This window comes from Archocentrus centrarchus, unplaced genomic scaffold, assembly GCF_007364275.1.
Source record: "Archocentrus centrarchus isolate MPI-CPG fArcCen1 unplaced genomic scaffold, fArcCen1 scaffold_26_ctg1, whole genome shotgun sequence".
Lineage (NCBI taxonomy): Eukaryota > Metazoa > Chordata > Actinopteri > Cichliformes > Cichlidae > Archocentrus > Archocentrus centrarchus.
The window spans coordinates 3678116-3704724 of NW_022060256.1; the positions used below are offsets into that span (position 1 = coordinate 3678116).

A 26609-nucleotide genomic window follows, 5' to 3' on the forward strand; every position below is an offset into this window, starting at 1 on the left:
AAGATCATTTCTACGAGGAGAGGCTTTGACGCTCAAAAATTAATCCTGCCATTTGTTCAACAAAACTTTAATAATGCTCAGTTTTCTCCCTGGATTTGACCTGCCTCTACGTTCATTTAGTCTTTCTTCATAAGTAAATAATAATGAAATCAGTACGTGCCGAATGTAAGAGTGTGACCCTCAGACTGTTTTCAGATAGTCTGTATTTTTATTCACGTTTTGTTAGTTTCACGATAGGCAACGTATCTAAAAGCGTCCAGTTTTTAAACGTGATTGTGTTCTGAGGCGGAACGATTTATCCGGTACCTCTGTTTTCACACGGCCCAGTGGGATTCCCAGACATGGCAACCTGCACGCGTACTGTGTGGAAAGGTCAGTTGTTTTGTTGTGAAATTGGATTTTGATAAATTACATTAAAAAATCAGGACATTTGTTTGTGGTCTGCATTTGTCCTTCAGTTTTTTCGTTTGGTCACTGGGATCGACTCAAATATGTTTTTGTGTAGCCTTTTAGCTTGACTGGTAGCTAACCAGTCACCAAACTGCTGGTGAGAATTTGACATATTGGCAGTTTGTTTATATTTGCTCACTTCTCTCATTGTTATTGTCAACTGTCGATAAACTTGCTTTAAATCGGCATTACTCTCATTGACCGGATACTTCTTAAATTAATGAAATTACCCATTTTAGGGTTGATTTCAGTCACGATGTGCGGTAACACTCAGACCAGAAGTTGTCATTGTAGTTGAGTCGATGTGGGTCATATGCATGCTGAATGTAAGGTCACGTGTATTTCTAATGGAGTATAGTGATAATTGACTTAAAGCAGCGGACTTGTATAACCTTTGACGATGGACGTTAAACTGCCAGAGTTTAAAATGTGATTTCGCCCAACAAACGTTAACAACAGGGTTAGGGATTCACTTTAATTCATGGGACACACTGAACCTAATTAGATCTTAAGTTGGCCAGACCAGTAAAACCACTGTAAAAATCCAAAATTTGAAGACGCCTGAGCCACAATCAAAATTCAAAAAGAGAAGCAAAAGAGACGGTTTACCCCACTCCCTGAAGAAATTGCCATCAGTTGATATTAGAATGTATAACTTAAATTATTTTCATATTTATCGAGTATCCATTTACAAAATCAGTAACCCGATTTGTCTGAAGAAAAGCACTTTATGATTTTGACCTCATTAATGACCTCACAATATTTTTCACCAGTGGGTCAAATTAAACTGTCGGACCAATTCTGGGCTTGTTTGCCTTAGGGCATGTATGAGAAGCTTTAAGGTCCACCTCCTCACTGCCAAAAACATCTGTGCTGATAGCAGTATAGCAAAACCAAAGCCCAGATAATATCATAACAATATATGTTCAGTTTACTTCTTTGTGTTTCTATGAACATGATTTTAATCAGCTCCTTTTTGCTAATGAGCTGTGGTAACCAAGCTTTCCTCGATCCCTGCTGGCGTCACAGCATCAGTAACATTAAAGATTAGAGATTTAGATTCTCTCAAACTGTGATGGGTGACAAGTGCTGCTAAAACTTTAATGCACCACTGAGGGTGTGTTATTCAGTGTGGATGATTTTTACATGACTGAAATTGTAAAACATGGTTTTGACTGTTAATCAGTGAGCGCACTGACATCTTGCAGATGCACATCACAGAGAAATATGAGAGACGTGTTTGTCTGCGCAGCGGTGTGCTTAAATTAGGTAGCATTAAACACTGATGCTCGTCATTAGCTCGGCTGGTGGAAATAAAGAGCTGCTTTGATGTATTTGGTTTATGCAAAGTTTATTATAACATCACAGAGCTTCTCCCTTAAATGTGGTGTGCAGTTTGATGTTGTGTCCCACAGAAAAACAGCAGCATGTGTCTGTTTGTGTGAACTCCATGTGAAGCTTTTCCCCCTCTGTCGGCACAGTTTTAGCAGGATGTCAGAGGCAGCTACTGAGCACCAGCGGTCCTGCTTACTCAGGTGTATCGCAGACTGTGCCGAGGAATCTACCTGTCAGGACTTTTGCAGCTGTCAAGTGAGTTTACAAACCTTTATAGCTTTAATGTTTTTCACCCAGAAATGACTTTCTGCCTCTAGAGGTATTTTTCTGCTTGACCCACCCAATGGTTTTACACATTTTTCCCATCTTGTACAATTTTCTGGTGGTTCAGGAGAAGTCAGAGGCCAATGTGGTGACTCAGACATTTCTCAAGTTAACATCTCCTCTCTTGATTGTCAGGGCCCTAAAGAAAGACAAAAAATGTGGTGCTGAAAAAGAGGTGAAGAAAGAGAAGAGGGTCATCGATGACAAAAACAGACATAAGCCTTTCGGTAAGACGGCGTGGGCGCCTGTGGATGACGTGTACGTGATGAGGTTCTACCCGAGGACTCTGTACGACGCAGCGGACGCAGTCGACATGCTGAAGAAATTTCAGGCGTTGGACTTCACTCCCCACAATCAGCCGGTTTACATTGATCTGAAGCTGGACATGAAGCTGGAGAAAAAGGTAATAATTACAAAAACACTGAAACTCATGTTAAATGAATCAGAAATCAAAGATCTGCAGAGTTCTTTGTAGTTTTAATGCTAATTAAGCTTTTATTGGGCAGGAAAGGGTAGAGAACTGAGAGCAATGAGGGCTGGCATGCAGTTAAAGTGCTTGGCCTTGTTCACCTTAGAGTCTCAGAGTTTAACCGAGGCATAGAGACAGGACAGCGACCTGTGGTACCGGGTGACGTCATTAAACGTGTCCTGTATTCATCAGAAAGCCTTGCAGCGATTGACTGGCCAAGGAAGCAGCAAATGTTATAACTGCCATAAACATAAACAGACACACGGATGCGGCCGTCTGCATTTCTGTGACATGTACCACCTCTGTGAACACTGCTGCAGCCCAGTGTTCAGAGTTTGGTCACATCTGCACCGTCGTGCCTTCAAACCGCTCCCTGCTTTTCTGACTTTGTTGGCATGCGCGCATTAGTTCCATCAAACCCTTTTAGTTGCCGCTGTGTCCCAGAAACGACTGGCTGCTTTTTCTTTTATCATCAGGCTGGATCCTCAGAATAGAAAAGAACATCCCGATGAGGGTTGATCATCTGCCAGAGTGTGTGTTTTTGTGTGCGCTGAAGACAAATTTTAGCAGTCACACTTGGCAGACTTATTTGGATTTATTTGGTGCTTTCCCATTCTGGCTGTCACCGTCACGCCTCGCTGCCGCCAATCTGAGGGTTATTCACAACATCAGTCTTTGCAACACGAGCAGTTTCAGTTAATCTGCTGAAAACAGTTCAACACACAGGAATAGAAACCTCATGAGAGCTGCTGTGCTGTCCACAGGACTGTCTTACTCTCACACGTCTGTCACCGCAGGACTAATATTCCTATGAATTATGAACTCTCTCGAGACATGAAAGTGGTGGCTGGATAGATTTAATGATTGATTATGTAGGCTTTCTCTCTGATTGACACCCTCACATTTCCTTAAGTTTGTTTCCAGATTGTTTTGTTGTCCTGCAGGTGTGCCCGCTGTCGTTAACCATAATAAATGACTCTTTTTTTCTCCTTACAGAAAAAAGTCGACCCCTTCGTCAGCACTGTGCACTTACCGCACCCCTTCAAGACAGAGATGAACAGAGTTTTAGTTTTTACAGAGGTAAAAAAAACTTTATTTCAGCCTCACTGAATCTTCATTTCATAGCCGTTTGTGTGTCTGTTGCTGATGAATTGTTTTAATTTTGTCAGAGCATGATTCAGATGTGCAGCAGCAACACCTTTTATTCGTCTCCCTGTTTGTCTGTAATGAATGGGCTCCGGTCGTGGCTGCGCAGAACCCGGCGAGCAGGGTTTGATTAATATTCCTGTCGAGCAGCACGGGGTGCGGGTCGTTACTTTGACGAGCGTGTTAACGATCATAATGAATGACATCGCTGGGGTCTGCCAGACGCTGACACACCCAAATCTGATTTAAATGGGCACGTTGTCTCTCTGCAGGATGCTAATCAAGCCAGAGTTGCTCAGGAGAACGGAGCCGTGTTTGCTGGAGGAGTGGAGCTCATACAGCCGGTGAGTTGGTTGAACTGACGTAGACGACACATCCTGTAAGTTCAGATCACGTTTGCTGGGACTTCTCTATGTTTCTGCACATTTCTGTGCTTTGTGAGACACACTTGTAGAGAACTAAAAAGATCGAAGGTCCAGTCAGACGCTGGCTTCTTGCTGAGTTGTTGGGATCAACTTTTCTGTTGGCTAGGAAGCCAAAAAAAAGCCACATTTATTTATGCAGCAGTTCTCAAGGGCAAGAGTCGCAAAGTGACAATAATCCAGCTAAATAAAGGAACGCACCACAGCGCATTAAAAGCAATTAAAACTACATTTAAAAAAGTCCAACTTAATTCAAAGTAATAATGATTAGAAGCAATAATTACTAAAAATCCACGAGACCCAAAGCTACTTCTGCTTGGTTTATCTGCAGAACATAATTATAATAAAAACAACCAAAATGAATAAACCTCTTAAAGTCTAACAGGGCTGTTTGGGAACAGGGGAAAAACCCTCATAGATCACGCGTTACACACTGGATCAGGCAGATCATTAACATAAATACTGAAGGACAAGTTTAGGGAGCTGACACACAGTCAGTCTGAGTAGCTGAGGGGAAATAGGATTTATCAGTAAGGAGAGCATTTGCCCGCTCACTTTCTTTTCTGTCCATCCGTCCATCCATCTTCTTCCACTTATCCGGCGCTGGGTCGTGGGGGCAGCAGCCTGAGCAGAGAAGCCCAGACCTCCCTGTCCCCAGCCACCTCCACCAGCTGATCATGGGGACCCCAGGGCGTGGCCGGAGTCTGCCCCGGGGACGTAGACTGACCGGTAAATCGACAGCTTCACTGTCACGCTCAGCTCCCTTTTCACCACGATAGATCGGTGCTGCGTCCGCATCACTACAGACGCTGCACCGATCCATCTGTCAATCTCCCATCACTCATGAACAAGACCCCGAGATGCTTAAACTCCTCCACCTGGGGCAGCAACTCGTCCCTGAGCCGGAGTGGGCACTCCACCATTTTCTGGCTGAGGACCATGGCCTCAGACTTAGAGGTGCTGATTCTCATGCCGGCCGCTTCACACTCAGCTGCGAACTGTTCCACTGCGAGCTGGAGGCCACCACCTGATGAAGCCAACAGGACCTCATCATCTGCAAAGAGCAGAGATGAGATTCTGAGGGCACCAAGGAAGAAGCCTTCTGCCACATGGCTACGCCTAGAAATTCTGTCCATAAATGACCAGAATCAGCAACAAAGGGCAGCCCTGGCGAAGTCCAGCACCCCCAGGAAACGAGTCCAACTTATTGCCGGCTAAATGGACCAAGTTCTCTCCGCGGTTGTACAGGGACTGAACAGGCCAAATACCCCATGCTCCCGCAGGACCTCCCACAGGATACCCACAAAACACATGTAGACTGGTTGGGCAAACCCCCACACACTCGAATATCCTCGAGAGGATAAAGAGCTGTTCCAGCGTTCTGCTGGACTAATGGACAGACCCTCCTTTCCAGCACCCGGGCATAGACCTTACCGGGGAGGCTGAGGAGTCTGATCCCCCGATAGTTGGAGCACACCCTCCAGCCCCCCTTCTAAAAGATGGGGACCCCCCCACACACACGATGTTGGTTTCTTTTCTGTATGTGTTTATTTATTGTTGATATTTTCTTTCAATTTTAATAGTATTTGATGAGAAAAGAACTGTGTGCTATTTCCAGCTGCTCCCTCATTCATAAGGCGTCACCACAGCTCTGCATGTTGATTTGTCAGATAGGTGTATTCATATCACCCACACGCCCATTTAAACAGATCTGTGCAGTGATGAACTGCCTGTTAAAAGAATCTACAGCACATCTTTGGCAGGCAAAGCAGTCCACAGGTCAGACACCACAGCCTGAGAAGCTCTTCAGGTGCATTCATGGGACACACATTAAATTTGGTATAATAGAGCTAAAAGGATGAAATATGAAACTGGATCCAGGTCATAAATGGCTCGTGAAGAGGCATAAGTAATGAGGCCATCTGGGACCTTCTGTTTGATCTGGTAGCAGCAGATTGTGGTGGAGAAAGGCCTGCAGGAGTCTCGCAGCTTAAACTAATTTAATGTCGTGTGATGTTTTTTCAGATCTTGGATGATGAGATTTCAGCAGACTTCTATGTGGCGGTTCCAGGCATCCTGCCGAAGCTTTTACCTCTGAAAAACAAACTGAGGAAGAAGTTTCCAAAGAGCAACAGAGGTGAGCTGCGTCTCAGCTCAGCCTGAAACCTTTGAGCCAGTGTGTTTCAGAGTGGCTGTCCCTGGCTCGAGGTGACCATATTATTTCTGCTCTCACTGACTTCAGCTGAAGTCTGAGCTTTTAGCTTACGGTAATTATTCATATATGACCTCATTATTTGAAGGATTCTCCATCTTTAATGTGAGCATCCACCATCCTAACATCATATGCATGTGTCTGTGGAGGTTCTCAGTCATCTGATGAAGCTGATGATGTCAGTCTTTGAGAACAGGGACAAACTCTCTCATTTCTAGTTTATACTTTTACAGAGATGTGACATGCAGCAGCTAATTATTGCAGTGCCACTTACACCCAGTGAAGACAACATCTGTAACTGAATGTAAATGTGTTAGAAGATGATCAGCGCTGATCGGTTACTCTCTAACTCTGTTTCCACTCTCAGGCTCAGTCGGCATCAACGTTCCCAAGATGTTGGAGTTATTTAAATCAGGTCATGAGTACCTGGTGGAGAGTGACTGCTATGTTAGGACGCAGATAGCTACGGTACGTCATAACAAACGTGTGTGTGTGTGTGTGTGTGTGTGTGTGTGTGTGTGTGTGTGTGTGTGTGTGTGTGTGTGTGTGTGTGTGTGTGTGTGTGTGTGTGTGTGTGTGTGTGTTCTGAGTAAAGCCATGTGAATGGTCCTGATTAAAAAAGCATAAATTCCCAGAAGGATCGAGACGTGAAATCGATGCAGTCTGACGAGGATCGCAGGAAATGGTTTTTTACAGTTTCACGTTCTCCGTTGCAGCACACAGGAAATACTCTGCTTTGCATTCACACCATCAACCTCTGAGGCCGAAAGTGGAGCCGGTACAAAAAAAGCCTCTAACGGCCGCTCATGGAGTCGGGCCCATCAACTCCCGCGTTAAAAAGCTCAGCATCCCAGCAGAAATCAGCTGCTTACAGCCTGTCATGGAAACAGCTTTGGGCTCTACAGCATCTGTCACTAAGTGAATTTTTTATCACTCATCATCAGCCCTGAAGCTGGTGAGGCTTACAGTTAGAGGATGACTGCTTTGATTAACATGTATGCTGACACGGGCACTAATGTGAGTCCGTGAACAGGAGCTGTCGCTCATGTTTGTGCTGTTGGTGCATTTTTGTGGATTCTTAATGGAATCATCTGATAAGTAATATTGTTTGGCAGCTTGCTAAGCAAGCTTGATGGTCTCATTGATAATGTAGCTCTCCACCCATCTTCTAAGTAAGGAGCTCTTGTCTCCAAAGAAACCAACATGGCGGTGGCTTCAAAATGCCGACTCTAAAACCAATGGGTGCCATCTTTTATATACAGCCTGTTGTTTGCACTAGTCTGTGGGGTCGAGGTTTGAGGTCTCCCTGATAGATCGTGCACACATGACGGATTATTGCACACTGGTGCAAAGCAACATCGCACTGACTGTATGAGGTTATGGCAGGTTAAAGTGTGGCCTATACCTGATCCAGCTGGTGTCACATATATTCTCACAGGCACTTCTGTCAGCTGAGTCTGCTCAGGCCCTTCATGGGGACTGAAGTGTAATGTTAATGTTAATTGATGTTCTTTTCTCTCTGCTTAGCTCGATATGCCCGGTGAACACATCTTCGCCAATCTGCAGACAGTCCTGGCTGATGTTTGCTCGCACCGACCGGCCAGTATGGGTATGTATCACCACGAGCAACAACAAGAAGCCCCGCCTCCTCGCTGCTGCTCAAACTGATTGTGTGTAACTGTTTTTATAGCTCGTAGGGATAAAATAGCAGGTTGCTGATTTCGTTTTACCTGCTAGAATGGCTGTTAGAACGCCTCCGTGCCAGCTTTCCTCTGCTGGATGGCTTTGATGTCTCTCGCCAGTTCAGCTTCCAGCTCTGCAGCAGCACTCGTGCAGACAGTGGGGAGAAGTTTAGCAGCACGCCAGCCAGGTGTTCTTTGGGATGTGTTTGCAGGCTTACTGCTGCACTTTCTAGATCAAGTGTTTTAAACTTGTTTACCCGAAAAACTAAATAATTCCTGTGCTGTGGACTGCATTAAAAAGAGAAGAAAAACGCATTAAGGGAATGCAGCTGGGAGGAACGTACTTCAGCTGGCGTTCATGGGCATCCAGAAGAGAAGAATTTAATCATTTCTTGTTCTCAAGAGATGACTCAGAGGCGCAGTCGGGAGCAAAATCATTCCCACTGGTGTTTTTAAAAAAGCACGCATAAATACACAAGCCTGACCTTCAGACCTCAGTGTTTCAGCCCATGTACATTTACTTCATTTATATTGCAGTGTGAAACTGAGATATCGATGCTCAAAGTTGGCTATAGAAAAGTTAGATTGTAACACTTTGGATGTTTTTCAGGCCTGGAGATTGGATTTGGGTATCTGCTGTACTTACAAAGATACGGAGGCTCAAAATACTGAGGAAAAAAAGCTTTTCCCTCTGCGAGACTGTGGCTGTTTAGATCAGCCAGATACACGTTTGAATTCCACGTCTTACAGACTATAAACAATCCTCTAATTTTCACTGCAATATACAAGTCAAGAAATGTATCCATGGATGCATTATCCATCTGAGGGTCAGTGGGTGGAGCTGACTCCAGTGCAGACACAGACGTCTGTAGTTTTGAACCCTTCTTTGTATGAGTGCTGAGAAAGTTGTACTTCCTTTCATACTGCAGTACTACACTGTCAGATGTACATGATTTAAGGCAAAACAAAAACCTTTAAACCCCGAATTAAAAAAGCTCCAGTGAAGCTGTTTTTCTGCTCCTCAAACTCTTATGAATCAGGCAGAGAAGCAGAGGAGTCAGCAGCTTTTCCACTAAGTGGTAGTTCACTCCGTAATTTCTCAGCGTTTTTCTGCACTTTTTGTTCAGTTTACAGGATGCAGAGTGTAATCAGCAGCTAATGGACCCTCATTAGAGAGGAAGGTGATTTTGGGCTTGCTAAATACTGTCATTAACATTTTCCCCACTAAGTAAAGTGCAGAGCTTTCAGAAACTGAGGCCTCTTTAAACCACAGAGCCCGTCTGACCTGAACTCTTTACTCTTGTGGCTCTCTAAGCCATTTGTCTCTTCATCACAATAATGAGTAATGATGGTTTTGCAGTTAATTTGTTTCCTCACAGAATGGAGTTCACGTGTTGAAGCAGAGGTTGCTTCGGTCCTGCAGTCACTTTTCAGTCATTCACGTTTTAACGCGTGCAGTAAAACGAGCAGGTCGAGGGCCCCGTGAACGCGGCGCATTAAAAAGACGCCGCCTGCAGGGCTTCAGCCGGACTAGCAGCTCTGCAGGGCCGAAGTTCTCATTATGGAGGAAATCAAACAGATGCTTTTTTTAAACCTTTTGATGTGCGAGAGGAAAAAGTAGAAGATCAAAGTTAATTGGATTCATTCTCAGGGCTCCACGAATGTTTGTACCTCTTAGTCTCCGTCCCATCTAGTAGATATTTAAATACTTAGTTTGAAGTGGAAACTTAACAATTAATCACAAAATGATTATTAATGTATAACAATCAGATTTGAAGTTTGTTCACTTTCATTTTAGGGAGCTCTTTAGAATTTATATTAGCTTGTGTCAAATATAGCAGAAAGCAATTTATCACTTTTGACTTGCTGAATATGTCGATAACAGTTTTTATTCAGTTGGGTTTTAATTGCACCTCCTGTAACGACCCTAATAGTTGTAAACTACAGAAAAACGTTATCATCCACGTCCTTATTGACCTGCCTTTCAGTAAAGCTGCTGCAGAGCCACTTCTGCGGGTCGAGAGCGGGGTGCTGCGTAGCAGACGCCGGGGTGGTTTCTGTAGGAAGGTGGACAGAGTGGTTCCAGTTTTGGTGTGCTGGTGGCAGGTTTTTGGCCCTGGGACCAGTTATGATTGTATTTTAGGGGTTTTTTTGTTTTGTTTTTGTCGAAAATAAATGAAAGCAGTTTTAAAACCCAAGCTCCAAAAAAGTTGGGATGCTGTTCAGAACGTAAAAATGAACACAGAATGATTTTATTGACAGTGGATCAGAGGAAACATCAGATGTTTAAACAGAGACGTTTTATGAAATATGTTGAATAGTTTTGAATTTGAAACGATGTGAACATGGTGGTCCGGCTTCTCTGCATCAAAGCTCATTTAAAATGGAACGAGACAAAGTGCAAAGCTGTTCTGAGGTCAGATGGATCCAGATGTGAAATTCTTGGATACTGCATCCTCTGGACTAAAGAGGACCCGGAGCATCTGGCTTTTTTTCAGCATTCAGTTCAAAGCCTGCAGCGTGTGCTCCCATCCAGGCGTGTTTTTCAGGGAAGCCCTTCATATTTCAGCAGGACGATGCTAAACCAAATTCAAAATGAGCTCATATTTTTCATGAGATAATCAAATGTCTCAGTTTGTTTTCCAAGAGTAAAATATGAGATTATGAGATTTGCAAATCACTGCATTTGTTTTTGTTTATATTGTACACAGCATCCCAACTTTATTGGAACGGAGGTTGTAGACTGGGCACTGACACCGCATCAGTACGAGGGGGGATGTGTGAAACTTCTAATATCAGCTTTAAGTTTTCATCTAACCCTTTTTGAGTTTTCACCCATTTGGCACACCCCCACAGGTAAACAGAACAGCTGTGAGGTCACAGAGCGTGCAGGGGTTTGATCACAGTGTGTGAACCTGTGCCTGTAACCCCCCACCTCTCAGAGCTGCTGGATGCTGAGAACTTAAGAAAATCTGCATCATCATCATCTAAGTTTGTCATTTTAAAAATGTTTTATTGATACATTTTATTTGGATCAGCTCTGATACCAGTTATACTATTATTAAGAATAATTTTTCTTTTTTTTTTTTAAGCACATGAATTGGTTGATGGAAAAAATGATAATTTGGGGGAAAATGTGCCTCAAGAGCCGTGGCTGCAGGTCTGTGGACTGCAGGTCTGTGGCTGCAGGTCTGTGGGCTGCAGGTCTGTGGGCTGCAGGTCTGTGGACTGCAGGTCTGTGGACTGCAGGACTGTGGCTGCAGGTCTGTGGACTGCAGGACTGTGGACTGCAGGACTGTGGACTGTGGACTGCAGGACTGTGGACTGTGGACTGTGGACTGCAGGACTGTGGACTGTGGACTGCAGGACTGTGGACTGCAGGACTGTGGACTGCAGGACTGTGGACTGCAGGACTGTGGACTGCAGGTCTGTGGATGCAGGTCTGTGGACTGCAGGTCTGTGGACTGCAGGTCTGTGGACTGCAGGTCTGTGGACTGCAGGACTGTGGACTGCAGGACTGTGGACTGCAGGACTGTGGACTGCAGGTCTGTGAGTGCAGGTCTGTGGCTGCAGGGCAGATGCTGCAGGTCTGCGGCTGCAGGACTGTGGACTGCAGGACTGTGGACTGCAGGTCTGCGAGTGCAGGTCTGCAGCTGCAGGGCAGATGCTGCAGGTCTGCGGCTGCAGGACTGTGGACTGCAGGACTGTGGACTGCAGGTCTGCGGCTGCAGGGCAGATGCTGCAGGTCTGCGGCTGCAGGACTGTGGACTGCAGGTCTGTGGCTGCAGGGCAGATGCTGCTCCCAGTAAACCTGAGTGTGTGCAGGTTTGGCCTGATGACAGTCCCTGTGGGAGTCTTCACCGCTCACCCTCGAAGTGTTAACGCTCCCCTGAACGTGCCGTCCTCCGTGTGACGGCGGCTGAGTGAAATGTCTCACTCAGCGCATCGTTGCCGCTCTGCAGTTTTCATCTCCGTGCAGTATTTGGAGAGATTAAGGCGCTGTGTCGAGCCGAGCCACCTGGGCTTTGCTGAACACCTCTCTGAGTTTGTGCCAGCAAACGTTACAAACCTGACAGGAACCGCACAAGGACCCCGGGCAGGATTTAATTACCTCTGCAACCAGAAGTGAAGCATCAGAAAATGTGAATATCAGGAATGCTCACTGTGAAATTAGCTTCTTTGTTTCCATTACTGTCTTTAAGAGTCACTTAGACAGAAGCTAATGTGGCAGCGTGGGCAGGAACAAGAGGAAACTTCACAGATAAGTGCTAAAAAACAGATATGAGTGCAGAAATACAGCAAACCCAACTCCCCCCGAGGGGCTTATGGGAATTATTCATGACCAAAGACGTAATATGCTAATGAATAATGATGTGAATGCTGAGAACAGGAGACGACGGGGAGTGCTATGCTGAAATAACTATTCATAAGTATGTTAAAAGTAAATATGAGAGAGGCCCAAGTCTGCAGGGAGTTTGTTCTCCTCTCAAATAAAAGGAAAAGGATGACGTGCTGGGAGAGACGAGAGCAGCTGTTTAACATGATGTTCAGCCTGATCTGCATCAAACTCCTGTTTTAAATTATTTTAACATTCTCATCCAGAGAGGCTTCGGCTGTTTTTATGCTCTAAATATCTCCTGACAGTGTTTTTCATCAGTCCTGTTTCCATAAACAGGTTTGGGATTACAGTGTCCTGGGATTATGGAGATCCTGGAAAAACTGGGAACATTTTATTTGTAATTTTACAGTTTTCCAAACCTGTGTGTGATTTGGTTTCATCTGAGTCCTTTATTAAAAAGTGTTGATTTATCCTGTAGATGGGAGTGACCCTGACCAAATATTATCATCAGCTGTTTCCTTCAGTCATGTTTTTGGAAATAAGCACTCCTGCACGGTGCTGGTGGAGATATTTTAGCACATGCAGGAAGGATTCATTAAAACCTTCAGGTCCTCCAATCAGGACCATTATTTCCAGCAGTGCTGAAGCTCAGGTGTCATCAGGGCTTTGAGGCAGCTGCAGTGCTGATCAGCTGGATTCAGATTGCTGTATGACTTTGTTCTCTGTCACTGTACATTTATATCTTTTGACTTCTTGGTTTATTATTCCTTCGTAGCTCCTGGTAATCAAGAAATAACAAGCTGAAAAATTGTGCATAGAGCCATGAAATCTCAATCAAACATCAGCAAAGTAACTTGGCCTCACTGCTGTTCTCAGCTTCAGTCTCATTGTGGCAGCACTGAAAGAACGGGTCCTGTAATCGGAGGTACCGGTTTCCCAGCGTGACCTTTGTTCCCTCCGGGATGATCCGTGATCAGCTGTGAGCGGTACTACCCCAAAGAGGAAGCATTTAGGAACCACAGCAGCTCAGCCATAAATTCAACACGTGTTTTGGTAGAATGACATGATTTATGATGACCCCATGTTTCTTCGTTTCTCCTCTTCTTCCCTCATCAGGACCGTTCATTGAGCGAGCGATCATCGCCAGCCACACCAGTGAGGCCATTTTGTTCAAGAGCGAAGATGTCGTACCGAAGCTCCCAGAAAAGGAGGAGTGAGGTTCAGATTGTATATATTCACTGTACTCAATAAAGGTTTTGTTCTGTCTTCTGTGTGCTGGTGTCTGCTGTTTTAAAGAGAAAAGGATCCCAGGAGATCCAAACAGGACCAAAGGTGAGCAGGATGGAAACGTGACTTTTATTAACGATCACACAGGAAACTGGAAGCCATAAATCAGTGGTCTAGTTTTACAGCATGACAGGAAGGAGGTCCAGAAAAGGTCTGAGGGGGTTTCATCTGAATTAATTATGCTTTATTTTTAGTTCCATGACCACACAGTCAATAAAAGGTGTTCCAATTCATTTTGAAATCTGCTCAAACTTGCAAACATCTCCATATTTGTGTCCTCAAATATGATAAAGTACTGAATTCTAGGGAAGGCGTTCATTAATTTTAATTGATTGATCTCTGTTGTAAAATCATTCTCGCTGTCACCCCAGCATGTTTGTGTAGGGTCTGATTTTATGGGACCAGTTGGAATGTAACTTGGTAATTTTAAAAATTCATGTAGTTTACTACAGTACAGGTTTAACATATAGTACTTATACACCAGTATATTTAGGATGTAAATACTGTACTCCGAACTCTGTTTTAAAGGCTCAGTTCTTTTGCTGATAAATTACTTTCCTATAGGTCAAACTACCCAGCAGGTAAAATCAGCAGCAGCTACAATCACAGAATACTGCAGCGTGTGTGGTTCTGAGCACCGTGCCACATAATGAGTGTGTTTACTGTAGGTGCTTCTAATAGGCTGAGAGTCCTCAGGTAACCTAACTTAACCCTGCTCTAACACCAAACTCACAAAATCTAAAAACCATTTTCTGAATGTTATTTTATCATAGTTTTGTAAGCATGTCATTTCATTTGAGTCAGTATTGATTTTTTTTTTAACTGGTGAATTAATTCTACTTTTACTGCATTTTTTACTCTGTTTTGTTGCACTTTTAGTCCACAGCAGTTTCTGTGGTGCTTACACATTCTTTCACCCATTCAGTGCTGCACTGAATTATTAATCAGATGGGTCTGGCAGCCACTCAGATCCCCCAAAGCTTCAGGTTTTAATCCGAAATGAGAATACAGGGACTATGAAGACAAATCCAGAATAGGATCTCTGGATCCTTCTCTTCACATCCAAAAACACGTTAAAGCCCTCAGAGTGTTACATCGTTCCAGCAGAGCTCTTCACTAACAGACTTGTGGTTCCTAAAAGTAGGAAAGGAGGCAGCTTAGTTACAGCTGGTGACCGTGAACTACCCCTTAGTTATGCTGCTATGAGCTCAGGCAGTTGGGGGACTTCCTGTGATGTCATGAGTACTTGTCACTGATGTGTTTGTGCCACTGTTGTACGTCCGCAGCTTTCATCTTCTCCTCGTTTGTCTGTTTTCTTTCCTTCACCCTCCAGCTGGTTGAGGCAGATGGTGGTCCGTCTCCAGAGGTCTCTTCCTGTTAAAGGGGGTTCTTTTCCCCACCATCTCAAAGTGCTGCTCACAGGGGATGGTGTGATTGTCAGGTTTCTGTAGTATTGCACCTTGAGATAACTGCTGTTGTGAATCAGTGCTACATAAATAACATGTAACTGAATCCAGTCAACTTATCATTGAGAAAATCTTAGAGCATCAACCGTGACAGTTCTCACAGGTCAGATCAGGTCAGATCCACCTCAACTGCTTTTATTGTATTCTTTGTGTGTGTGTGTGTGTGTGTGTGTGTGTGTGTGTGTGTGTGTGTGTGTGTGTGTGTGTGTGTGTGGTAAGACACTGAAAGTTTCAGAGTGGATTCCATCACAGGAGATCAGCAAACATCATTTATTTCTGTCATCAGTGGATCTGACAGTAAACTTTATGTCCTTCAGTTTTCTGATGTTAGCTGAGAAAAACTATTAAAGACATTTGAAAAGCTTTTTCCAAGAATGGCTTAAAATAATCAATATTAAAAAACATTCCCACAGGTCAAGAGCACTGGGTGGGTTCTGGTGCCCGGGCCAATAATGAACCTTTTATGCAAACTGCCGGTCCCTCGTTTATCCCGGGGTAAAAATGTGTGAGAAACCGGTAAAAACCCACGTGCAGTACTGCCACCTGAGCAGCAGGAGGCACTGTTTACATAGCTTGCGCTCCACACTCCTGTAGGAATAAACTGACGTCTTCCTGCAACCTGTTGAAGCTCAGTCCAGGAGCTCCAGCCACACTGACACTGAGGCAGAGGGCACCAGTATATAAAAAGCTGCAAAGTAAACATATGTATGGATTTTAGTAGGAGAGCTCACATAATTTATAATCTTGCATTATTATTAGAGTGTATGTGTGTGCATTTATTCACAGGTAAAACTGAAGCCTTTGTAATGTCATAACTCCCAGAAAAATGCAAATTCATTAACTTCGCCCATCAGTTTAAGCTGCTCCAGCTGCATGTTTCCTGCATTGAATATTATCTTTATTAATTCAAGCTTGTGACTTCATAAATACGTGTGAAGTTAAACCTGTGCGTTGAAGTTTAAGGTGAAAACTGTTTGTTTTTTTTTTTAAATAAATTACATTAATATTCTTATAGCTGCCTTTTAAAGCTCAGATTTCCTCTCACATCCCTCCCAGCACATTCTTTCTGTGGTTCAGCACAGCTTTAGATGTAAACTGTCTTTGGGACGGTAACACAGGACTTTTACACCACAAACCACAGCGAGAGCAGAGTCATCCTTTCCAGCTGCGTATAGAATTATATTAGACATTAATCCTCTGATGCTGTGCAGTTTGATGTTCAGCGTAAGACTGAGATCAGTTTGAGTTTTTATTGGTCCCTGTGGGGGAATCAGGCTGTTGGAGCAGCTAATGTAATAGGAAGGAAAGAAAACAGACTTCAGGAAGAGGCAGTGAAAACTGTGGAAACAGCAGAGTAACTCTTACAGGTATGTCTGTCTGCGACACCCTCGGCCTTCATTCTCCAAACTGACTCCACTATTGTTTATTTCTCTCAGTGTTTCCTCTTCAAATGACATCTTTCATTTCAGTCTGTCAGGCACTGTGCCCCCCCTCCAGGATTAAAGGCCTCCTCTTGGGGGAGGGTTTAAAAAGAGAGGCTGTTGTAGGGACATACAGGTTGGGAGGCCATTTTACTCAAGTGCAGCTCAGATATTTGATCTTTGACCCCCCATGGAGACACAAAAATGCACTAAAATGTCTCAGAGACCTTCTGTTCTGCAGAAATATCAGCAGGATCAGCTTGTTTATGCCTCAATGGAAGGATTTGCTGCTCATTTCCTGTTTAACTCTATGTTTCATTTATTGAGGTTTTGGACTATTTGCTCAGACATCATAATGAGCTCTAGGAAAACTCTAATTAGTGGCTTTTTTAAAAACAAAGCAACAGCTGCAGTCATAATTTGATTTGCTGCAGTTGCGTAAAATTATAGAATAGTTAATGTTAACAAAAAAATGTAATTAAATGATAACTGCAAGGACACTCAGCAGAAGCAATGTTTTTGTTTTACAATTTTAAATCAAAGGGATCTGTGTGCTTGCAGAAATTTAGCTGATTCGATTGAAGAAATTGACAGATATTTTTAAAGAAGTCGTGCTGTGTGTAACCAGAACAGCTTCAGTCCATCTTGGAGCTGATTCTCCAAAGTCTCTGGAATTTTAATGGAGGGAAGATGTTCCTTGATTTGATGGAGGAGAGTACAGTCTAACAGGCCGCTCCAAAATCTCCCATAAGTTCAATTTATTTTGTTCACTGTATCGTTCCAGTTTACAACAACATTTGGCCCGAGGCACTTTATTTCAAAGACCCTGCTTTATTAGAGAGAAAACTCCAGTGACCCCTGATTAGGCAGTAGTAGGGAGGAAGAACTCCCCTTTAACAGGAAGAGACCTCCAGCAGATCCAGACTGAAGGAAGTGGGAGGTGTGGGACCAGCTCCAGATGAGTGGAGAGAGAGGAGAGGAGCGGACCATGAACAAGAAAGACCAGACAAACTGCGGGAGAAAGTTAACTACACACACAGTTGCATTTAAATGCACGGGAAGCCCTCAGGCAGCCTGAGCCTGCAGCATAACTGAGGGATGGTTTAAGGTCACTGCATCCAGCTCTAAATATGAGCTTTGTCAAAAAGGAAAGTTTGAAGTCTAAATAACAGAGAGGGTGTCTGCCTCCTGAATGCAGACTCACACCTGGCTGTACAGGACAGGTGTTTGATGGCTCAGTGAGCTTTAAGAACCCGAGGTAAGACAGTGGATCTGAAACCCAAGGGTCAAGGAAGGTGTTGAGGCTGTTCATGAAGCAGGGGGTATCCGGAATTGAACCGGAGACCTCTTGATCTGCAGTCAAATGCTCTGCCCCTGAGCTACACCCCCGGCTCTGTGACCTGACCCTGCCTAATGAGTGTGTCCGGGTTGTTACCAGTGGATTGAAGTTTCACTGTACCGCCTGAGTTTGGCAGGATGAGTGCTGCGGTTCTGTTCTGTGTTCCTTTCCAGCTTATCTACCAATCCCCACCTGTGTCCTCCCACCGGGGTCTGAGAAACACATTCAGAAATCATTTCTGTCGACATCCCCTTTAGTCACACGTCATGAAGAGTCTGAATTTATATTTCTAGTGACAATAACCACAGATGTATAAGACCTCTATTCGAAGCCTGACTTCAGTGAGGGTTCAACTCTCCACAGACTCTTCATGACATGTCAGAATGATATCCATATTCTGGTCGTGCTGGAGGCTTTCTGTTTGCAGAGGTCAGAGTTTTAATATATTTATATTATTTTTAATCTTTGTCACCGCAGGCTGGGAGCAGGTTATAAATAGTTGAAGAGCGCAGAAAGCAGCAGAATTAAAGCAGCAGAAAAGAAAGCTTGTTCAAAGGCTAAACCGATTCTGATCCCTGTTTTTGGCAGAGGACAAAAGGACTGAGTGGAGATCAGGTTACTGCCATGTGACACTGAGGAATCTCAGCCCTGCACTCCTGCTGATTAAACATCAGCGAGAACACGCTGCAGACATACCATAGTTCGGTTATTATACAGAAAAAAAACAGCTCCCTCTCACGTCATCACACTACTACAGATGAAATACAAGCCCACTGGAAAAAATCTGAAGCAGTAAAAAAAAAAAAAAGATCACAGAAAAAAGTGCACAAACTTCCTGTAAAGGACGTGTAGAACAGACTATCCTGTTTCCTTGGGGGTAATAAAGGTAGGGATATACCTGTATGGAAGACCAAAACTGCCTAAATAAATCAATCATTGGAAAATAAAGAAAAAACAAATTATTTAATAAAATCAAACGTTAACCTTATTTTTTATTTTTTTGCATTTATTGGTGTTTTGTTGTTGTTTATTTGTTTTTGTTTTATTTTTGTTGTTTTTATTTTAGTATTTAGTCATATTTAATTTTGACATTGTTGGTCCTCCATAGTCTTGGGGGCAAGGTAAAGAGGATTTATTGTTTGAAAATATATAAAAGTTAAAAGCTCCTTATTAAAGTTATGGCACCAAAGAATTTACAAAGTAGAACAAAGTAAAACAAACGGGAAGGTTCACATAGCAATATATAAATTAGAAAATTATTAATAAAATGTTTTCATGAGTAATAAAGTCACTAAAAAATTAATTAGCAGGTCAACATTTGATCAGTTTTCCTAATTTCAGGACTTCAACAGTAACTCTATAAAACACTGTGGAAACCTAAAGTATATTCAGATACATCAGTAACATTATTATTATAAAGACAAATATTTGATAAAGTATATATGTTGAACTGTTGAACTAAGATGTAAATTTGAAGGTTGTGAAACCTGGACTGAATGCACCAGTTGAAGGTTTATGTTTTATGATCGCCGTCTCCCTGAGAGGATTTCATGGGCCCGTTTTTCCTAATGAGTGAAAAGTAAAGGATTACAACAGAGGAGCTGAGACAATCCTCTGGCTCACTGTAGCTGGGACAATATTAATGTGCTAACCAAGGTTTGTTTAAATGAACACACGTTTTATGTTAGCGTAAACAACATATATGCAAAAGTTTACTAATTGGTTTGGTTTGTATAATATTATCTGGATGTAAGTTTGCAAATGGTTAATAAATACTGTTTTTTTCATCTATAATGCTGTGGCCGTTATAAAGTAGTGACAGGCAGGTGGAGGATCACAGGAGACAAAGGTTACCCAGTATTGGTTTTTGGGTTAAACTGGGACTGACCCCAGTCTCATATTGTTGTCACGCATGCTTCACTGAACCAACACTAAAGGAAGCCTTCTGCATACCTCTGAGACAGCAGAGGCTTCCACTAAACGGCCATATTTGATGCCCTGGGAAAGTGCTCAGTAATAAAACCCTTATTATAAAATCCAGCAGTCATTAGCAGAGCCATGTTTGTGCTACATATGTGGCACGTTTGGCTGAGCCAGATGTGACGCACACTTAGCAGTTGGGCTTAATGTGGGCTGCAGGAAGTTATTCAGTGTGCCAGGTGAGGCCCAAATGCCAGGACACACCTGTCACTTTGCCCATGTGAGCTGGACAGGAGGTATAAGGTACCACCTTCTGTCAAATGCATGTCAAGATCTTATCAGTAATAGATAAAGATCTATAGCATAGATAAGATAAGCAATTTTCATATAGATGACGTCATATTTTTAATTGAATGTAGATTATAAAAATTGATAATATTATGTAAGGGGTATATGGAAATGAATGTCAGGGTTGGTGCTTATGTGTCACTATAGGGGAGGTGGGTGAAAGTATACATAAATATATATATATATTTATATATATATATATATATATATATATTTATATATTTATTTTAATTGGGTATTTTCTTTTTATTTTGTAAACATAAATAAATAAAAAGGCACAGGACTTGTCATTTCATTTGTGTGAGACATTACAGCATGTATAGTTTGTTTTTTTTTCTTTTCATTTTTCATTCAGCTATGACTGAAACATTTTGCTGTGGACCACATTGGAAATCTTTACTTAATTTTATTTGTATATGTTTAATTCCGTCTAAAAAAAGTAATGAAATCAAGATTCGTTTTACCCGATTTTCGCAAAGAAGACAGCACCAGGACACCGTTAGTGAGCCTACTGAGACCTCTGTGTGCCACCACGAAAGTGATCATAAAATAAGTCAGACAGAAAGGTCGGCAAGCCTGAACTTTCGCCCCCTCCTCCCTTCCTCTCTGCCCCCGCCTCTCTCTCTCCTGCTCCTCCTCCTGCTCCTCCCCCTGCTCCTCCTCCTGCTCCTCCTCCTCAGTTAGGGCTTTGTGTTTAATTCTTCTGAGGAAAAAGAAAAATTAAAAAATGAAATTGTAAATTAAAAAATATAATTGAAAATAAAAGCAAATAAAATAAAGAATAAGAAGAAAAGCAAATGAAAATATATAAGCAAAAAAAATAAAAGTAAATGACAAAAACTAAAAAGTAAATGAAAAACAAAAAAAATGAAAGCAAATAAAATTGAAAATTAAAAAATAAAATTTGAAAATAAAAAATAAAATTGAAAATTAAAAATAAAATTGAAAATTAAAAAATGAAATTGTAAATTAAAAATAAAATGTAAAAACTAAATGTAAAAATAAAAGTAAATGAAAAAAAATGAAAGCAAATGAAATTGTAAATTAAAAAAAATAAAATTGTAAATTTAAAAATAAAATTGTAAATTAAAAAATAAAATTTAAAAAGTAAACTAAAAATTAAATTTTTAAAAAGTAAAATAAAAGTAAATTAGTGAAATCATCTGTTTTTTTTTTAAAAAGTTTCTGTTTTCTAGTTCCACTGACCTGTAACAGAAAATAGACACTAAAAATCTCCCCTCCCTCCTCCCTCCTCCCCCCTATGTTGAGCCTCTTTGAGATCTTATCCACCTCTCTGTATTACAGTGTATTACGGTATTGAAAAAAGAAAACCAATAATTTAGACTTCAGTGGGGGCCACACCTATGCCCCCTATTCAGGGCCTCTCTTTTCACGGTAACACCTCTGTTTGCTTTAGGTAAGATACAGAAAAATAACGGTCACCGAACCTCTTTAGCTTGCTGGACACATCTGTTTTTGTAAGATAAGAACCCCACACCCCTTTTCCATAAAATTGAAAATTAAAAAATAAAATTGAAAATTAAAAATTAAATAGAAAATTAAAAATAAAATTTTAAATTTAAAAATAAAATTACAAAGTAAATAAAACTAAACTAAAAATTAAATTTTTAAAAGTAAAATAAAAGTAAATTAGTGAAATCATCTGTTTTTTAAAAAAGTTTTCTGTTTTTCTAGTTCCACTAAAAAACCTCCCCCTCCCTCCTCCCTCCTCCCTCCTATGTTGAGCCGCTTTGAGATGTTATCCACCTCTCTGTATTACAGTGTATTACGGTATTGAAAAAAGAAAACCAATAATTTAGACTTCAGTGGGGCCCCACCTATGCCCCCCTATTCAGGGCCTCTCTTTTGACAGTAACACCTCTGTTTGCTTTAGGTAAGATACAGAAAAATAACGGTCACCGAACCTCTTTAGCTTGTTGTACGCATCTGTTTTTGTAAGATAAGTACCCCACCCCCACCCCACCCCTCTTCCGATCAATCAGTTTCGTAAATGGTCCAGACTTTTACCGTGAGCACATCAGAGCCTGTCTCGTTTATGAAAAAAACAACTGAACCTACTAAATAGAATAGAATAGAATGCCTTTATTGTCATTATACAGGATGTACAATGAGATGGGAGGGCCACTCCTGTTCAGTGCCATACAACAGAAAATCAAACTCTCTAAAATAAAAATAAAAATATTATAACCTAGTATAATCAAGAAATATACAGAAAAGAAAGAATGTATAAAATATACAAAAAATAGAATGTATAAAAATATATACATACATTGGTGCATCTGTACATTGTAAGAAAAGTAAATAAGTGTATACATATAATAATAATGAAGATGATGAATATTGCACTTGGCGAATGAATATTGCACTAGTGAATGAATACTGGATATTACACAATATAGGAATGTTAGATATTGTTCAGTATGAATAATCTAATATTGCACAGAGATGTGGGTGTTGCACAGTTACGGTGGGTGAGTGTGAGAGTTCAGGGTGGTGATTGCTCTGACGAAGAACCTGTTCTTGAGTCTGTTTGTTCTGGCAACCGTGTAAAACAAGTGATTGGCAACTTTAGTTAAGGTAAGTTACGTTTATTTCCCCTTTGTATGTATAGTTCCAGCCTCATAACTCAAAAATATATATATATATATATATATATATATATATATATATAGGTTATTATAGATCACAGACCTGCCTTAGAAAGAAGAATGATAAAATCTGCCATTTGGGTGTAAAAGCTAACTGTCAAACACACAAACCTATAAAGAGCCTCAGTGTAAATATGTTGTTAGTTTGTTCCTCTAAATGTGACTCTTGGACGGTCGCTAGGATTTTTGTAAAGACATGGTTTATACAGGTATATCAAACTCTGTTTTTAGGTTGTAGGTCATTTAAAAAATACTTTCTACATTTTTTATTTTTTTTTTTAACTTTTGTGTTAGATCACACGCTCATGGGCTCCATTTCAGATACAGATGTCAGTAAGTTTTTTTTTTTTTTTTTTTTCACGGCATGTCTTGATGAATAAGAGGGTCATATAACTTTTTTTTTTCTTCAGATGCTGGATTGATTGGGGTGGCGGATATTGGTATGTTTTGGGGTTTTTTGAGGGTTTTTTTTTTTTTGGTATTTTTGTTTTTCAGACAAAAAAAACAAAATGCTTTAAAAATAAGAAACTTTTTAAACCATTTCAGACATATTTGAGTTAGACCTCTATCTTCACATTCAGAGACCTTTGTCCCCTCAGTAACAGGACTGGGCTCAGCTTCTAAGGGCAGCAAGCTAGTGGAAAGCCAAAGATAGAATCTCCGTGGTGCAACCTCAATAGGAAAACATCTCACAGTTGACAGAAGTGACAACCCTGCCCCAAATTTTGTCACATAAGTTATTAAAAATAGGTGAGTATGTTTACTATGTTTGTTTTATTAATTTAAAAAAATCTGTCTTTCAGGAGGTAAAGGTGTTATTGGAGCTCGCATACCAATACGCAGAAGGACGTGGAGAAATGAGAGGAGGTGCAGGGGCCTATACACTAGGGTTCTTTTGTAAAACATTTACACCTGTGTTAGAATTATTAACCTTAATAAAACATTTACAGTCATGTCAGAGTTATTGACCTTAATAAAATAAGTTTTTTGTTTTTTTTAAACTGGATTTTATTGAACAATAAAATGTCTAGTAATGATTATTTTAGAGATTTAAATGCAGCTTTAGCCTTGTTATAGGGTGAAAATAGAGAGAACGCTAGTCAATCCAATCCTGAAATCATCTCTTTGACTCCTGTTATTGATGCTGTGAACTCTTTCAACTGGCTACAACTATTGGACCCCCAACTCTCCCCGTGTTGATAATACATGAGATAACCCTATTGAACCCCCTCAAAATCAGACACCCAGTCATGATACATTTGATGTTTTTGATGCTATCGATAATGTTCTAGCTCAATTACAGTCTAACCAACAACCTATACTGTCTGAATTAATAGCCTGTTAAAGCAGAGACCCCGTGAAAATCCCTGTCCTTACTGTAAGGACGGCAATTGCAGTGAGATCAGCAAATGCACTGGGCTTGACATGCATGGAGTTCTGCTCCTGATTTATACTGTGTGTAGTTAAGTTATAGTTTTATTAAAAAGGCCCATCAAGGCCAAACTGTTATAATCTCTTGTGGTTTTCTGTCCTACTCTCTTACCTCTGCTGATTTTACTAGTACAGTCTACTATATTGCAATGAAATGCAGTATATTCTTTCATTTGGGACAGATCACATATTTTTAAATGACTATGCATAGTATATTTACATATTTGGTATTGCTGGATTTAGAAAATAAGCACATTAATTCAACAAGCCTACTGTGTTATATGACAATACATGCGACATAATAAAACTTGGGACTGAAGACTCAATTTTGTCAATACTTTTCAGTTGGGGCACTTCATACATTAAGTGACTTAACACCCTGATTATGCAGGCCATATTTACATATGTATTGATGGATTCAGCACAACCTCATCTTTCCAACAAGCCATCATATATGTTTCTATGACAAACCCTGGCAAAGCAATTACAAAGTAAATAAAAACATTCTGCATAGATATATTTTTTCCATGTTTGCCTATTTTAGGTATGTGTTCCAAGGTCTCTATCTACCATACTTTAAGATATTTCCATCCAGTTTTTTCTAGTGGGTAAAGCGAAGTCCTGACTACATACATGTCTATTCTGAAAGCTCTCAGGCCTTATGTTATTAATCTACATCGGTTTTGGGGGTTAACCCCATATGGACAGGCTGTACTTGAGTTCTTTTTTAGTTTTGGGTATATAACAATATCTATCAATTTAACCATCTTGGCAGTAAAATATTTTTGGCCAAGAATCCATTTCGTATAGGGAAGACATCAGAGATGAGGAAAAACATGGTTGGGTTTAGTTCTACCTCCAGTAGGTGTATGTCAAAATTTGGGGGGGGCATTGTCACTAGCCTAGTGGATACGACGCCACATTGAGTGGGTGGGCCCCGTTTCTGTGATACGTCAGTGTATATGTCTATGGATTTACTGAGCTAGCGGAAATCCTGCTGACTGAAGGATGGAAGTTTGTTCATTCAGTCTGTTTACATGTTTTGTTATCTTACACAGGAGGAAGCACTTTTGGTGAAGTCTACTTCACTGCAGACTGTCTTTTTAAAGAATAAGTCAGCCTTTAGCTGTTTTTGCTCTGTATCTTTTCTGTTTACATTTTAATAGCACAGCTGTTAGTCTTTTCTTATGAAGGAAAAAAGCATTAATTTATTTGAGGAGCATTATTATTTAAATATGCCAGTGGTTTATTTTTCAGCAATCCCTCATGCACATCTACAGCTGAATGTTAATAAAAGTGTCTGTGTGACATTTGGGACATGTAGCTTTGACTCAGAAGTACCTTTTTGTTTATACCTTTGGGAAGAAAAAAATATCAAGATATATTTCTTATATCGCCATTCAGATAAAAAATTTTGAGATATTATTTTGGTCCATATTCCCCAGCCCTAGTAGTTCTAAACATATTTAGGGTGTTTTTTCTTTACTTTTTGTCTCTTTTTCTTTACTTTTTGTCAGCTGGTTTACCAAAAGAAGCCATCTCATGCCATGATATGAGCTGTAAGAATCCTCAACATAGCGCTGAGTTATGCACTATGTATGAGAATGCTGTGACGCCCCTTCTTACCTCAAGTAAGCCTCTGTATAAAACCAGCTCACATGGTATCAAGCCAGGCTGGAATGACTATGTAGGAAAGCTTCATGGAGGGTCCAGAAGGGCTCTTAAAGCATGGGTTGATTTGGGTAAACATAGACATGCCCCTTTGTTTGAGTATTAAAAAACAGGCAAATGCAAGTTTTAAATATGCTTTAAGATTTATAAAGAGAAACAAAAACACTATGAGGTCTGACTCTTGCAAGAAAGTTAAAAAATAATGTCTAGGACTAGAAATTAAGAAAATAAATAATTGCAAAACATCACTTCCAACTACTATTGATGGTGTCAGAGATGTAAAAGAAATTACTCAGTTACGGCAGGAACACTACACTGAGCTGTTTAATTGTGTCAAAAGTAACGCTTATGTGGTGGGTGACATACATAGTAATGAGAATGTGATTGTCTCCCCTCAAGAAATACATAATGCAATCATGACACTGAAAGACAATAAGGCATGTGGTATGGATAACATTTGTACTGAGCATCTGAAAAATGCAAGTAGAAAACTCTGTCCACTACTTTCTATGTGTTTCACTGGCCTTTTAGTCTCCAAAGATGATATTCCTTTCCCCCGACAGCCTTGATTGCAACTACATGCAAATAATCAATTATGCACATTAGGTGATGGCGTCATATAGCAACTTCTAGGGGATGCTGCTTGGACTGCTGCACCTACAGCAGCATCCCCGACAT

General features: G+C 41.1%; 1 protein-coding gene and 1 non-coding gene across 2 annotated transcripts; one reads left to right on the forward strand and one right to left on the reverse strand.

Annotated features, from left to right (window-relative positions):
* The first annotated feature begins 226 nt into the window (after positions 1 to 226).
* Positions 227 to 13645, forward strand: mrpl1 (mitochondrial ribosomal protein L1). Its single transcript, XM_030723541.1, has 9 exons — positions 227 to 372; positions 1932 to 2040; positions 2245 to 2512; positions 3575 to 3658; positions 3997 to 4068; positions 6172 to 6283; positions 6726 to 6826; positions 7886 to 7967; positions 13496 to 13645. Exons 1-9 carry the CDS (start codon positions 342 to 344, stop codon positions 13594 to 13596), a joined length of 960 nt encoding a protein of 319 aa, XP_030579401.1. The 5' UTR covers positions 227 to 341; the 3' UTR covers positions 13597 to 13645.
* Positions 13646 to 17870: 4225 nt separating this feature from the next.
* Positions 17871 to 17942, reverse strand: trnac-gca (transfer RNA cysteine (anticodon GCA)). Its single transcript has one exon. It is a non-coding gene; the product is annotated as a tRNA-Cys (tRNA).
* Positions 17943 to 26609: the final 8667 nt, after the last annotated feature.

Bases quoted from the DNA above. Each gene is read 5' to 3' on its own strand.
- mrpl1 (XM_030723541.1), top strand. From the start codon at position 342: ATGGCAACCTGCACGCGTACTGTGTGGAAAG. The intron at 4,069-6,171 runs GTGAGTTGGTTG...ATGTTTTTTCAG, and splicing joins GAGTGGAGCTCATACAGCCG to ATCTTGGATGATGAGATTTC. The intron at 6,284-6,725 runs GTGAGCTGCGTC...TTCCACTCTCAG, and splicing joins GTTTCCAAAGAGCAACAGAG to GCTCAGTCGGCATCAACGTT.